The 13,729-nt window shown below is 38.6% G+C and overlaps 1 protein-coding gene across 1 annotated transcript; it reads right to left on the minus strand.

Annotated features, from left to right (window-relative positions):
• Positions 1–925: 925 nt before the first annotated feature.
• LOC124152985 (neuronal acetylcholine receptor subunit alpha-3-like) lies at positions 926–2,053 on the minus strand. The gene has a single exon (XM_046526076.2). The coding sequence runs from the start codon at positions 2,051–2,053 to the stop codon at positions 926–928; it is 1,128 nt and encodes a 375-aa protein (XP_046382032.2).
• Between the last annotated feature and the right edge of the window lie 11,676 nt (positions 2,054–13,729).

The following is a 13,729-nucleotide window of genomic DNA, read 5'->3' on the forward strand; positions in this document are numbered from 1 at the left end:
TTCAGTACAAACTTCCTGATTATGAACTTGTCAGTATATACATAAATATCACAGTTATAATAAGTGCAATTGCATATCATTTGTGTAAGGTTTGCCAGAGTCTACTATATGACCCGTAAATAAAGGCGACAAGGCAAACCAGTGACTTACAGTAAAGTACGGTTATAGCGAACTCAAAGGGACTTCTAATTTTAGTTCGTTATAGCCGTAGTTCGTTATAAGCATTTAAACAGCATAACTACAGCAAATAGTCGGGACCAAAAAAGTAAGTTCGTTATATCCGTCAGTTCGTTATAAGTGTGTTCGCTATAACCGTACTTTACTGTATAACACTTAATACGACAATCACTGCTGAGGTCCTGTTGAAATCCGCAATCCCCACGAGTGTATATTGAATATCAAACAGCCTTCACAAACAAAAGATATCTCAAATATTTAAAAACATATACAAGTCATACACTTAAATTATTAAGTCAAAAATAGGTTATTCAAATACAAATTACAGGAAGAAAAGAACAATTACATCACCTAAATTGATGATGTTCCTTGTACATAAGGGGCCAATCAATCTATGTCCTGGAAGGAAGCGTCAAACATATATTTTTTCACAACACATTTTTGCAGGAGATCCAGAATGTCCAGCCAAAAATATACTGCTTTTTTGCAAAACCTGAGACAAAATAATTTTTAGGAGTATTTCTGGAACAAAATATTTTTTCCAAAAACATCTCGTATCCCTGGTTCCTTAGGTAACTCAGTGTAAAAAACAAGTTGACCTGCAGTAATACCTGGTTGACTCCATGAATGTCCTTAAAAGCGATGAAATTCTGTGGTCCTGGTTAAAAACCTTGTTTCTCCCGAACTATGTATAACTTGAAATATTTTCTATGGTCCGTGGACAGTAATACTTAAAGTAATATTACGTTTAGGTAAGAATATAAATGAAGATTGCGATGAACAGGATCAGCCCTGATATCGCAAACGACCAAAATAATAATCGGTCGACCCGTCTAAAGAAGGCTCTTCTTTCCTCCTCCCAAGGTATTTCTTTGTTAACATCCTGACTGTCTGTTTCTCTTCGAGCCTCCGTACTTCCGCTGTTTCTTGTAGGGGTCGCTTCATATTTCACGTGCAGAAGGACAACCGTACAGCCGAGGGACAGAGCAGATAACAGAAGCTGCCCTCCCAGAAAAAAACCAATCACAGGCATGGTGAGGGAGTTGGAGGGGATGTTGCTGAAGATGTGGGTCAGCATGACGGAGTAGAAGAGCAGCAGCGTCGTGGACAGCCCCATCTTCTCCCCACTCTCAGCCGGCAACAGGAACACGAAGGGGTTGAGGAGGGAGGTCACAACGGTGGGGAGGACAATGGTAAGCAGGTAGTAGTCTCGTCTACGTTGAATGATCAGATTAACCAAAGCAACACTGTCTCCGCTCGTTTCCTGGGTCAGACTGCATGAAGATGACACGAACTTCCATTGGCCATTTGGGAAAATCCCAGAACCATTTAGGGCAGTTATCTGAACGAACTGTACCTTGTCTTTACCATGCGACATTGCTTCAATGTAAAGGGTACAATTCTGGGTATCAAATGGGTACTTGGTCATAACCAGGGGGCACAAAGACTGTCCGACATAATCTGCTATCCACGACACGGTCCCATTGGATGTTATCGCCACACGCTGATCCTCTTTCTGAAGGCGACGTCTCTCACTCAAAGCATTCTGTATGGCAACATCGGGGAGCCACATCCTCTTCACGGGAACAATAATGTCTTTGATACCACCAAACCTATTCTCCTCCCACTTCAAACTGTCATCAGTCCATGTCAGCGTTAACTGAAGATCAGAGGTGAGGATCTCGTGTATTTCATCTATCCCAATGATGTAGTTCATCTCAGCTTGTATCGAGACATTGACCGGTTGACCAACGGCATCACATGGAAACACGTCGCTGCTATAGTTTGCAAACACATGCTGATGAAGCTCCTTCTCGTAAGGATAGCCATATGTCTCCACAAGTATCACACACAACAATAATATTTTGCGCTTCATCTCGTCGATTTCGCCGACACGAAATACACTCAGATGGAACCACCGATGATCAATGAACAGGATCAATAAAAGCTGATGCGAAGCAAGATTGCTGTACAAATATTTAATGTGTTGGGCTTTTAGTCGCGTAATGTGTCATCATATATACTTGTTAAAATTGACGACCTGAAAGGCCTCAATTATTTTTGTACCATACTCATTTGATTTCTGCTTTTCACGTTCGTCTAAACAAACTTTAAAAAAGTCTTGCAATACATAGTTTAGTATGGCTTGCCTACATCAGTAAGTGATTCTTTCTTCTCTTCTGGGCTGTAGGCGGCGTTAAATGAAGCCAGGTATAGTCGGCCATGATCGGTCAACAGTAATTACACTTGCACCAAATTGTACACATAATGCCTCATAGTACAACTTGACACATTAGTCCTGACATTTCTACTGGGGTCATGTGTCATGTTGATGGATCGGCGTGGATCATGAGATCAATCACTCGATTATTCAGATGCCGCCATAATACAGCCGTAACAGACAGGCATACACACACTGCACGAAGTGACATAATTCATTAATTTTCTAATGGGAAGTTTACACGATATGCGGCTTTTCCATTAGACGAGAGGTTGGTAACGAGATCGCGAAATTGATGTTCATTGGTTTATGAACGACACAATTAGACGTTCAAACGTTTTTCACGAGACCGTATTCTTGAAATGACAAACGCTGACGGACTACTTCCATATTCCTGGGGAAGATCAGGGAATTCCCCAACACGAATGCTTACAGAAGCGTTGTTTCTAAAAATATGACCCTTTAATCTTTGACTCAGCGTTTTCACATTACATTAGAAACGTCAGAGAGTTTGACTGCATGATCGTTCACGAATGTCCTCGCTACGACACATCCTAGTGAACAACACGAAGAAATTCACATCCAAACTATCGTTGTATCGACTCGATCCATGTCTAGAATGACAGTGACAGTCTATTGCAATCTATGAATTTACCTTAGTAACTATCTGACACATCTTTATGATCACCTTTCAATGATCGGCCAATTGATCAATGATGACCAACACATGTAACCGCCACAGGTTCATTTACGTCTTTTATAGTGTCGGCCATTTTAATGTCTTGCACTTCATTTACCTCACGACGCGCTGTCAATCTGATTGACTTACTCGTTCTTAACATGCCTTTCTCATCCTATGATCATATTATTTCAATACATTTGTTGTACACAAACTACCACAGATGTTCCTGTAGAGTAAGTTAATCATACATGCACTCAAGTCACCTCTCCTTTTGAGGAGCTATTTTATTCCGCGACACAGATGGTTGTTGTTTGACTGTCAGTGTAAACATGAAGTCACACGTGCTAAACATAAGTGTGTAGATCTAGGCCGTTGTTATTCGAGGGGGGAAAATCGTGATATAAAAATTATAATAATTGATTTTCAGTATGTGTGAGTTCATTGGAGTCCTTCATAACGTGAAGGCCAAACATTGTATGTCGCAAGCTCCGACGTTCATACAGGTGAAGTCAACTCTTTAATAAGCACTGCAGTGCATGTTGTACGCGCTTGCCGATCTGCTGATGAAGATCACAGAAACAAATGACATATGTTATTGGAAGCGATGGGCATATATTCCTCGGTCTTTTCTGGGAATTTCCTGCTACAGAATAACTTTTGTAATATGCGTGTACATAGAGAGACATCCTTGGATGACAGTCATAAGCTGAATAGAATAGAAGGGTGTTTAACCAATGTGATCTATATCTGTGAATGTTAATTTCAACAATGGTTACTGTCTTACAATATTGACTCATATTTTTACCCATCCAGTATAACATAGGTTTATCTCCTTTGTCGACATAGGCATCCGTTTTGGTTGTTAATCGCGGATTAAAGCCAGGGTAAATCTGAACAACGAAATAATATTAACCTTCTTGATGATTTGTATTTGAAAGGGTATTATCTGTATGATGCTCAGTAAGACTATAGTGCGAGGTCCGGCGTCCTGACCAGTATTAATCAATGAACAGTTGAAGATTTATTCACAGTTCCTGCACGGCAATAAATACTAGACATCTTTCCCCTTAAGGTAGGTCATCTTTTTTTGCCAAACGTTTTAAGCTGTAGCTTTTAGAATTGTTATCACCAACGTACGCTAATCAAATATTCTGAATCACGTTTCCATGTTGTCTGATCAATAAAACCGTCACAGTCGGTAAATATAAGATATAATCTAATGGCATATATCGACAGCCAGTTCAGAATCAGGTATTTACCCTGATAGTCGGTATTAGCATTACTGTCGTGGTGAAAGTTCAGCAAGTGATTACATTGAATTGCATAAAAAAATTAAAAAAATTAAATAGCATGTGATATACTAGGGCTGGCTGAAAAGTTCTGAGACTAACTATGATTGACTGACTTGATGAAGTTGGTTGCTCATGATTTTCTAACATAATCCCCTACGAGGTCTACATACTTCTGTCGACGATGCTGGAGTGCCTGGATTCCACTGGTGTAGGAGGTTTCCTCCTGGTGGTGTGATCAGTCCTCCACAGCAGAAATGATGTCGTCATCATTATTTGCATAATGCTTGCCGTAAGTTCTTCTTCAAGTTTGGGAAGAGGTGGAAGTATGACCAAATCTGGTGAATACGGAGGATGTATAATGAGTTCAAAGCCACATTCATGCATTACACAACGCCAATGCATTGTCCAGGTGGAACAACACATCTTCAGTGGGTATTCCACGACCTTTAGCATTGATATTCTAATGCAAGTGTCTGGGCAGATAAGTGTGATATTGGCCATTAACGAACTGACCTTTGGAGAGGAGGCAGTCCAAAGTAGGATATCATTTGAGTACAAGAAACCTTGCCAGCTGATGGAATAGACTTTGCCTTCTTCGGAAAAGGAGACGTTAGATTTTACCACTGCTTCGACTGTTGCGTTGTCCCTGACTGAAAGTGGTCAACACCCAAAACTCATCCATGGTTACAGATTGTTCAACATAATCAGCTGCGTCCGCTTCAAACGACGTAATTTACCAAGTAATATGATGAACATTGTGCTTTTCTGATCAGGATTCAGACGCCTTGAACCTTTGGAAGCTGTGCCCAGTTCTTTCTTCAGGACGTCCTCAACTCTCTCATGAGAGATGACAACTGTATTGACCATGTAACTTGTGGGGAAACGTCGATCATCCAGAATCGTATCATATGTTTTATCAACATTTTCCTTAGTGGTGGCAGTTGTAGGTCTTTCTGAACCTCGAACATCTTCAAGTCTCTCGCTTTCCTTCCCAACTCCGCTGCCTACCTCTTAAAAGTGGCAAAGGAATGAGCATCATCCCCTAATAAGATCGATCATTTAAGATAATATTAAATGGTGGACAGGAATTTGTATCGACATTCTGCTTGACTCGACATCCCTCACTCAATTTATCATTTAAGATTAAATAATATCATAGATCGTAATCTGTACCGTTTCTCCGCTTGTTTCGAACATCGTTTACTCGATATAGGAATTAAGATAATGTCACATATGCAGCGTCAGCCGTGATCTGTATCGACGCTCCACTTGTCTCGAACTTTTTATTTGATATCTCATTTGAGATCATTTTACACAGTGAACATAATCTGTATCAACACTCCTCTTGCATCGAACTCCTTTTAATCGATGTGTCATTTAAGTTCATGTAGCACAGTGGACAGTTACCTGTACCGACTGTCCGAACTTCTTTAACTCGGGGCTTTGAAAGGCATTTAGTAATGATACCGATAAGGAAGAGAATATATGGATGTCAACTTGAGTATGAGTATATGACATCCATATATTCTCTTCCTTCTTTAGGGGCGGTCGGGTAGCCTAGTGGTTAAAGCGTTGGCTCGTCACGCCGAAGACCCGGGTTCGATTCCCGACATGGGTACAATTAGTCAAGCCCATTTCTGGTGTCCCCCGCCGTGATATTGCTGGAATATTGCTAAAAGTGGTGTAAAACCAAACTCACTCACTCACTCTTTCCTTCTTTAACTCAATATATCATTTAAGATAATGTAACAACATGGACTTTAATTTGTATCTGTGGTGTAGATTCAAAGTAAGCGGTCGTGACCATGTGGTTTTTGACCATACATCAGCTGGAGGGCGGCTGAATTTTCACAGTGCTTAGCATCAGAGCTACGCTATCTCTTGCCCGCAAACCCACTTTGTAAGACACGCCGCGCTTATCACTGGAACAAACACAACTGTAGGCCGGTATGTATACATAGAATAAGACATCAAAGCTATTGTTTATGATGGCATGGTGACATTTATATTGGGCAGGTTTCAAACAATGACATTTTATTCTCATGTTGCATTTTAGTTTGTGATATAAAAGTAAATCATGTTCTAGGATAGCGGAGAAGCAAATCCATACACTTAGCTGACACGTCAGTATGCCCCAACTAACGTTCAAACGGGCGTTAAAACACACCAAATTCATGCCATGCAGCCATTATTAAATTCATTCTCTGTAGGTGACGACAATGTTTGACGGCCTGTGTGGGCCAAACGTTCCCTGAAGTCGGATATTTTACAAGTCAGGACATTAGGGAACAAGGGCGAGTATTCGCGATTATTCTCAGTGGTTGATGTCACCAGGACCTGGAAAAGCAAATCTTGCGGGACTGTATTGGTGCATAGGTAGTGCACACGTTCAGACATTGTGTTTTGAGAGATCGAGCGACATTTTGTTTCGTGGACACTTGAAAATAGTAAGTCGCCTGCAATAAAGTAAAACTAACTAAAACAAGTTAGTTTATTCATATTCTTACGTTTGGGTTTCAATGTCCCCGGAACGTTAACCAAGGAATATAAATCGTCTAACCATAATAAAATAAGATCTTTGTGCTTGTTACCACCACAAAATAAATAGGAGAACATCCCAGTTCATGTCACGTCAGAATGACCTTTTACGAACTTTGACCGACAAATAAAATGACTAACAAGAATCGACATTAGCCAATCAGAAAGCACCTTTCTCGAGCTTAACGGCCCTAGTTTCAAACTCGCGACTTCCATTCCAGACTACGCTTTGAAAAATATTTAGGCAAAGTTCTCGAATAAAAAACTGAACAAAAAGAAAATTCTGTAATGTCTAATAGATGGCCGAACTTGTTGAGCAGTTCTTTCCAAGGGCTATGGAGTCTCTTCCGTTTCAAATGTTTACCCCATTGAATCGAGAGTTTGACGATGAATTTGACGGAATCAGTCATACAGTCCGTAACTTCCGTTCTGAATATCCCGTGTTAACCATTCCCACTGTAACCTCCCGATCTGGTAAGCGACGCTGTGACTGGTCAGATGAAAGGTCATTCTGACGTTACCGGAAATAAGCTGTCCTCTGATCTGATTTATATGAGTGAGCGAGCGAGTATGGTTTTACGCCGCTTTTAGCAATATCCCAGCAATAGCACGTCGAGGGACACCAGAAATGGTCTTCACACATTGAACCCATGTCGGAAATCGAACCAGGGTCTTCGGTGTGACGAGCGAACGCTTTAACCACTGGGCTACCCGACCGCCCCTGATTTAAATGAGATTGCCATAATGCAGGCTGTTGAAATAATTGGGTTCTTTCGGCTTTTTTCTTCCATTTTCCGTGGACGTCCTTCTTTGTGATACGAATGTAGATACATATAATCGTATCCCAATTGCGTGGGTCGATGCTCATGATGTCAATCACTGGATTGTCTTGTCCAGACTCGTTTATTTTCAGACCGCCGTTATATGGCTGGAATATTGCTGAGTGCGACGTTAAACAACAAACCAACAAACAAATCAAGAATGTAGCAGCATTATGGTTAAGTTTTGACGTCTTTATGACATACACAAACACTTCGGCGTTGATATGAAATATGACTGATGTGATGAATATTATAATAGTAAGTGATAAAGTAGGCTCTTAATAGTCTTACTTTTGTTACACATTCAGAAAAATGAAATCAATATTAACTTGTCATTTGAATTAAGTGAATGTTGTTTTACGTCTCAATCAACACTGCTGCAGGTTTAAAAGAGTTTCACCAGGGGGAAATATGTGGTAGCAATAAAAGCAAACAAACCATGGGGTACGATGCCACACAATCAGCCGTCATTGTAGTCGGCTCGAGTGCCAAAACTGTAGAAGGTAAATCTGCCTCCTCAGAATGTAGCCTTGAATCAATGTTTTCCAGACGCTGCGCGTTCGGCTCTAAATTCAATTTAGCAGGTTAAATATACAGGTAACCTAGCTCTATTATAACAACAAAGTATGTTTATCTCCCAAGTTATTCATAAACTCTTGGTCAGCAGTGATTTTTTTTATGAAAAGGGTTTTGTCGCTTGTATTTGACTACTGGTGATCCATGCCCCCCAGTTGTGCCCGGAGTTCCCTGGTCAATGAACTGTTCTTTGGATTGAACAATACTAAACTGGATTACTGCTTTTATAGCGCTTAAAAATCCATAAAGGTGAATATCTCTCTAATTCCACCATCTTCACGCATAACAATAAAGTTATATACAACGCAAGGACATGATCTACAATAATATGTCCATAATATATCAACGTCATTTTCCACTCAAGTCTACTCAGAGTTTTATTGCCATCATATTTATGTTGAGTATGACGCTGGTCGCTGCGACAGGCCCCAGAGAGTAGCTTTGTTGACCTGTCAAATGTAATTGATAAAACGCGTGACTGAAAGACGTTATTTGAGCCTTGACATCTGCGGTTTGTTAACCGATAATATCATGTTTGGGGTTCTGATATGTAGCATATCTTTTACAGTTCATATATATCTACATGCACACCCTTCCTCGTGATACACGTGCGATGTAATGAAACTATTTCATACAAATGTTATGAATAAATATTTGGTATTTAATAGTTTTGATATATAGACATGGATTTAAAAATTTGACAAACTTGGGGGCGGCCCATTTGATTTTTAAAAGTGAGGCGCAAAAATCCAAGCTCATAATTTTGTATAAAAAACAACAACTACCTCGCCCTCAATGTGGCCATCCTCTTTAATACAGGGTCTTCCGTGAGCAAAGCCATAACCTTGGACATAGAAACATGAGCATGAGATGTATATGACATATTTATTAATGATCTTTTCAATTCTGTCATTTCAAGAGGCCATATCATAACCACTGTGTCGTATCCTTGGAAAGGGTAATGACTCCACTTGTCCCGCTGTGATATGACTGAAACAGTTGTTGACTGTGATATAACATGTTCATTTAGCCACACAGACAGACAGGTTTATTCGGTATTATGGCCATATCGCCTAAGGTACAATTGATACTAACTCATAATATGATGTCACGTGCATATACAAAAATTACATCTTCTTGAATCTGAAAGAAAAACATGCTTTATATAAGTAGTCACTGAAAAGATAACCTGTTTATTTTGTGAGTTGATAATATTTATCATTAACATTTCAGATTTAAAGTCTTTATTCAAGAAGGGGAGATATGTAGATCTTAACTTGGAATACTTGTTACACTTAAATAAGACATGGAATTCATCTTCAATTTCACCTCTGTCACAATTGGTACAAACACTGTTAACAGCATCAATATCTTTCGATTTATGACACATATTTACATTAAAATTATGTAATGAGATTCTAAATTTACCAAACGATCTGATTAATGACTTGTCTGGTAAGACAGATAAATACATTTCCTGTTGAAGATGTCTTTAGTTTACTATAATTGTTAAGATAATGCGAAGATGAAACAGTTTCGTACCAGTTTTGTGCAAATATATCTTTCACTCGCTGGTTAAATATTCCAATAAACACTTGAATGTTTCCAATATCCTGTGCAATCCAAACAAAAGAAAAACAAAAATAGATTCCTTACTTCAGATACCCAGTTATGTTTACTGTTATCATCAAACTGCTTCAACAATTTATAACATTGAAGAGGATATCTACATTCTTCCATTCTTAGTAACTTTATCCAGTATTTAACTACTCTTACTTGGCTATGCACAAACATATTGCAGCGTCCAGTTTCACCAAGAATTGCTTTTTTTAAGACATTGTTACCAATACCCAAAACTCGTTTGAAGTATGAGGTATGTACTTTTTCGATGGCAGCATAATATTTTGTTCCCTATATTTCCGAACCATATAGTAATATTGGTGCAATTTTTTTTTAAATAAAAAAATTGCATGCTGATTAAAATGATATATACTTATTTTGTTTAAACAACTTATACACGGGCTTTTGAAGCTTGAATAACAAGGTGTTTTCATGCTACTGACCTTATTAATTTAGAAGAAAACATGATACCCAAATCATTTAGCTTCCTTCACCATTACTTTGAAAAAACAATGCAACATAATATTCCAATAAACATAATAGTTTAATAAATATAAATAGTTTATTGCAATAGTGCGTAATCATTAATTATATATAAGATAGCTACGCGATAAATCGCCGAGAACAATGAAGAAAGAAGCGTGGTTGATTTGACGATAAGCCTTGTTCTATCATTGACGTCATGTCTTGAGATTCGAATGTGCGCTCGCAACTCTATGACGTGATATATTAGACGACGGTAGTTTTGATAGGGAAGTTCGTAGTAAGTTTTTCTATATAGAATGTAGCTTGGCTCCGCATATAAATGCCCTTCATACTTATTTCTCCCTGCAGTGTTCTATTGTACGGTAAATAACTCCCACTAGTCGTTTATTTCATAAATATACTATACCCCATACATACATTGATATAAGCATAATTGGATGAGTCAAATTTATAGTAACAACCAACATGATCACTCGACATATGCATATTCTTATTGATATGCATTTTCTATTGATAAAAGAGACAATAAACAATCACATAATTATAGGAAATCTCTATATCACGAGCACGCGTTCAGGAATCACTATCGACCAGTTGTACAAATGCATACAATACGGCACATGAACCGGATTCTCGGTAAAGTAATCCAGGTGTATCAGATCGCTTGAGATGAAACATTAACGTTATGTCCCTTCCGCTTGCATGTGTTCGAGTCTGGGGAATGCAAACCAGTGGTTGATAGTATAATGCTCATTTGTCGGTTCTTGTACCAACGGGACATCACAAGGGGGAGTTGTATTATGAGCACATGTGTTCATTTGACCGAACCTAGCGCATGTTATGGTGGTGTTTGATGTTTAACGCCGCACTCAGCAATATTCCAGCTATATGACGGCGGTCTGTAAATAATCGAGTCCTGACCAGACAATCCAGGGATTGACATCATGAGCATTGATCATCGCAATTTGGATACGATGACATGCATCAACCAAGTCAACGAACCTGACCACCCGATTCCGTTAGTCGCCTCTTACGACAAGCATAGTCGCCTTTTACAGCAAGCATGGGTTGCTAAAGACCTATTCTACCCCGGATCTTAACGGGTCCCGAGGGCATGGAATAACATCAGATTCATAAACGTTTATTCGCTGCGTCCCTTGGGCGTGCCTTAAACTATTATATCGGGATCATGTTTTATGGTTTGTCAGCACCATACCCGTGATGGTAGGTATCACAAAAGTGCTTAACGTCTAAGACATCTTGGAATATCTCAGATTTATTAAGCTACGAACATATACTAGTAAATTGAGGAGTAAGTAGGTCAAGCATGACGACCGTTCACTGCACCCACTGAACTCAAATTCGACTCATTCACCTCTGAAAGCTGACTTAAGAGGCATTCTTATGAATAAAATACCGTTCCCATTACAACGACCTGGTAGTATGAAGATGGCCCAGAGCAAAAATATCACATAAAATAACGTAGCCGGCTCTGTGTGTCTGGTGTGTATGTTGTCATGAAAATGACAAGATAATACCACACATGACAGCATAACTTCCTTTCGTGTTTATTTGCTACATGAATGAACAGTCCTAGCTTGGTTAGGTCCCAGAATACAAATGATTTCATTCAGCGGACAGTTCAAACAAACATATTTTTTTTATTCCAAATATTTTTTTATTACAATTTTAAAACAAGACTATAGAAAATATGACTGATGATATAAATAAGAAAACTTTCAGTAATCAATTGACTGGTTTTATTGTTTAATTTACGTGAATAAAATTTATATTTGTTTGCAATTTGGTATTACTGACAAACCATATGCTTGTCTGCTGAAACATATTCCATTGGGCGTAAAAGGCAAACTATTGGTGTAAATTACACGAACGGATCACTGAAAATCAGTGATGACTCCAGACAAACCAGCATAGGCAGGGACCTACGCTGTTGGGATCAGGGGACATGAACCAGGTCCCATACTTGGCGCATCCGATCCCCAATTCATTTGGCCTTACAGGCGTAAAATAGTGGAACCTAATCTTCCCCCGAGACACATAGTAATATAAAACAGACAGGTTGATTCGTCCTTGGTAAGTGTTCTCCCCTAAACAAAAGCTATATCATGACTCTGTCAACCTCGAGGTTTGCTGTTGTCGGAAAATGTGAATACTGCTGTTGTCAACAAACATGACAGGGGTGTACTGTTATTTATAATCTTGTCCACGTGGACTGCTTGAAGTTATCTATGGCTCTGACCACCATTTTCTCACTGTCACGCGGCTGCATAGATAATGGCATCAACAGTATCAAGTGTATATAAGCAATAAACATAAAGTTTCAGAAGGGTACAATTGGTACCCTGTTGTCCAAAACTCTTCTCATACTTGGACACATCGTAATGCTATTATAATACTATGTCATATTGAAATAATGTTCACTCACTATAAAGTCATAATGCTATACAATGCCATATGGAAATAATGTAGACTTACTATCAAGTCATAATGCTATGGTATGCCATCTTGTAATAATGTCGACCCACTATCAAGTCAAATTGCTATACGCCATGTTGTAATAATGTAGACTCACTATTAAGTCATAATGCTAGTATTTGCCATGTTGTGATAAAGTAGACTCATTATTGAGTCATAATGTTATGATCTGCAATTTTGCAATAATGTAGACCCACTATCGAGTCATAATGCTATATGCCATGTTGCAATAATGTAAACTCACTATTAAGTCATAATGCTATGGTATGCCATGTTGTAATAATGTCGACCCACTATCGAAGTCATAATGTTATGATAATTTTATTATGCAATAATGTAGACTCACTATTAAGTCATAATGCTATGGTATGCCATGTTGTAATAATGTCGACCCACTATCGAAGTCATAATGTTATGATATGCAATAATGTAGACTCACTATTAAGTCATAATGCTATTGTTTGCAATATTGTAATAATGTCGAGCAACTATCAGGTCATAATACTATTGTTTGCAATATTGTAATAATATCGACCAACTATCAGGTCATAATACTATTGTTTGCACTATTGTAATAATGTCGAGCAACTATCAGGTCATAATGCAATTGATTGCAATGTTGTAATAATGTCGACCAACTATCAGGTCATAATACTATTGTTTGCACTATTGTAATAATATCGACCAACTATCAGGTCATAATGCAATTGATTGCAATATTGTAATGATATCGACCAACTATCAGGTCATAATGCAATTGATTGCAATATTGTAATAATGTCGACCAACTATCCGGTCATAATGCAATTGTTTGCAATAT

The sequence above is a fragment of the Haliotis rufescens genome, unplaced genomic scaffold (genome assembly GCF_023055435.1).
Source record: "Haliotis rufescens isolate VD_foot unplaced genomic scaffold, xgHalRufe1.0.p SCAF_21, whole genome shotgun sequence".
Classification (NCBI taxonomy): Eukaryota; Metazoa; Mollusca; class Gastropoda; order Lepetellida; family Haliotidae; genus Haliotis; species Haliotis rufescens.

Bases quoted from the DNA above. Each gene is read 5' to 3' on its own strand.
- LOC124152985 (XM_046526076.2), bottom strand. From the start codon at position 2,053: ATGAAGCGCAAAATATTATTGTTGTGTGTGATACTTGTGGAGACATAT.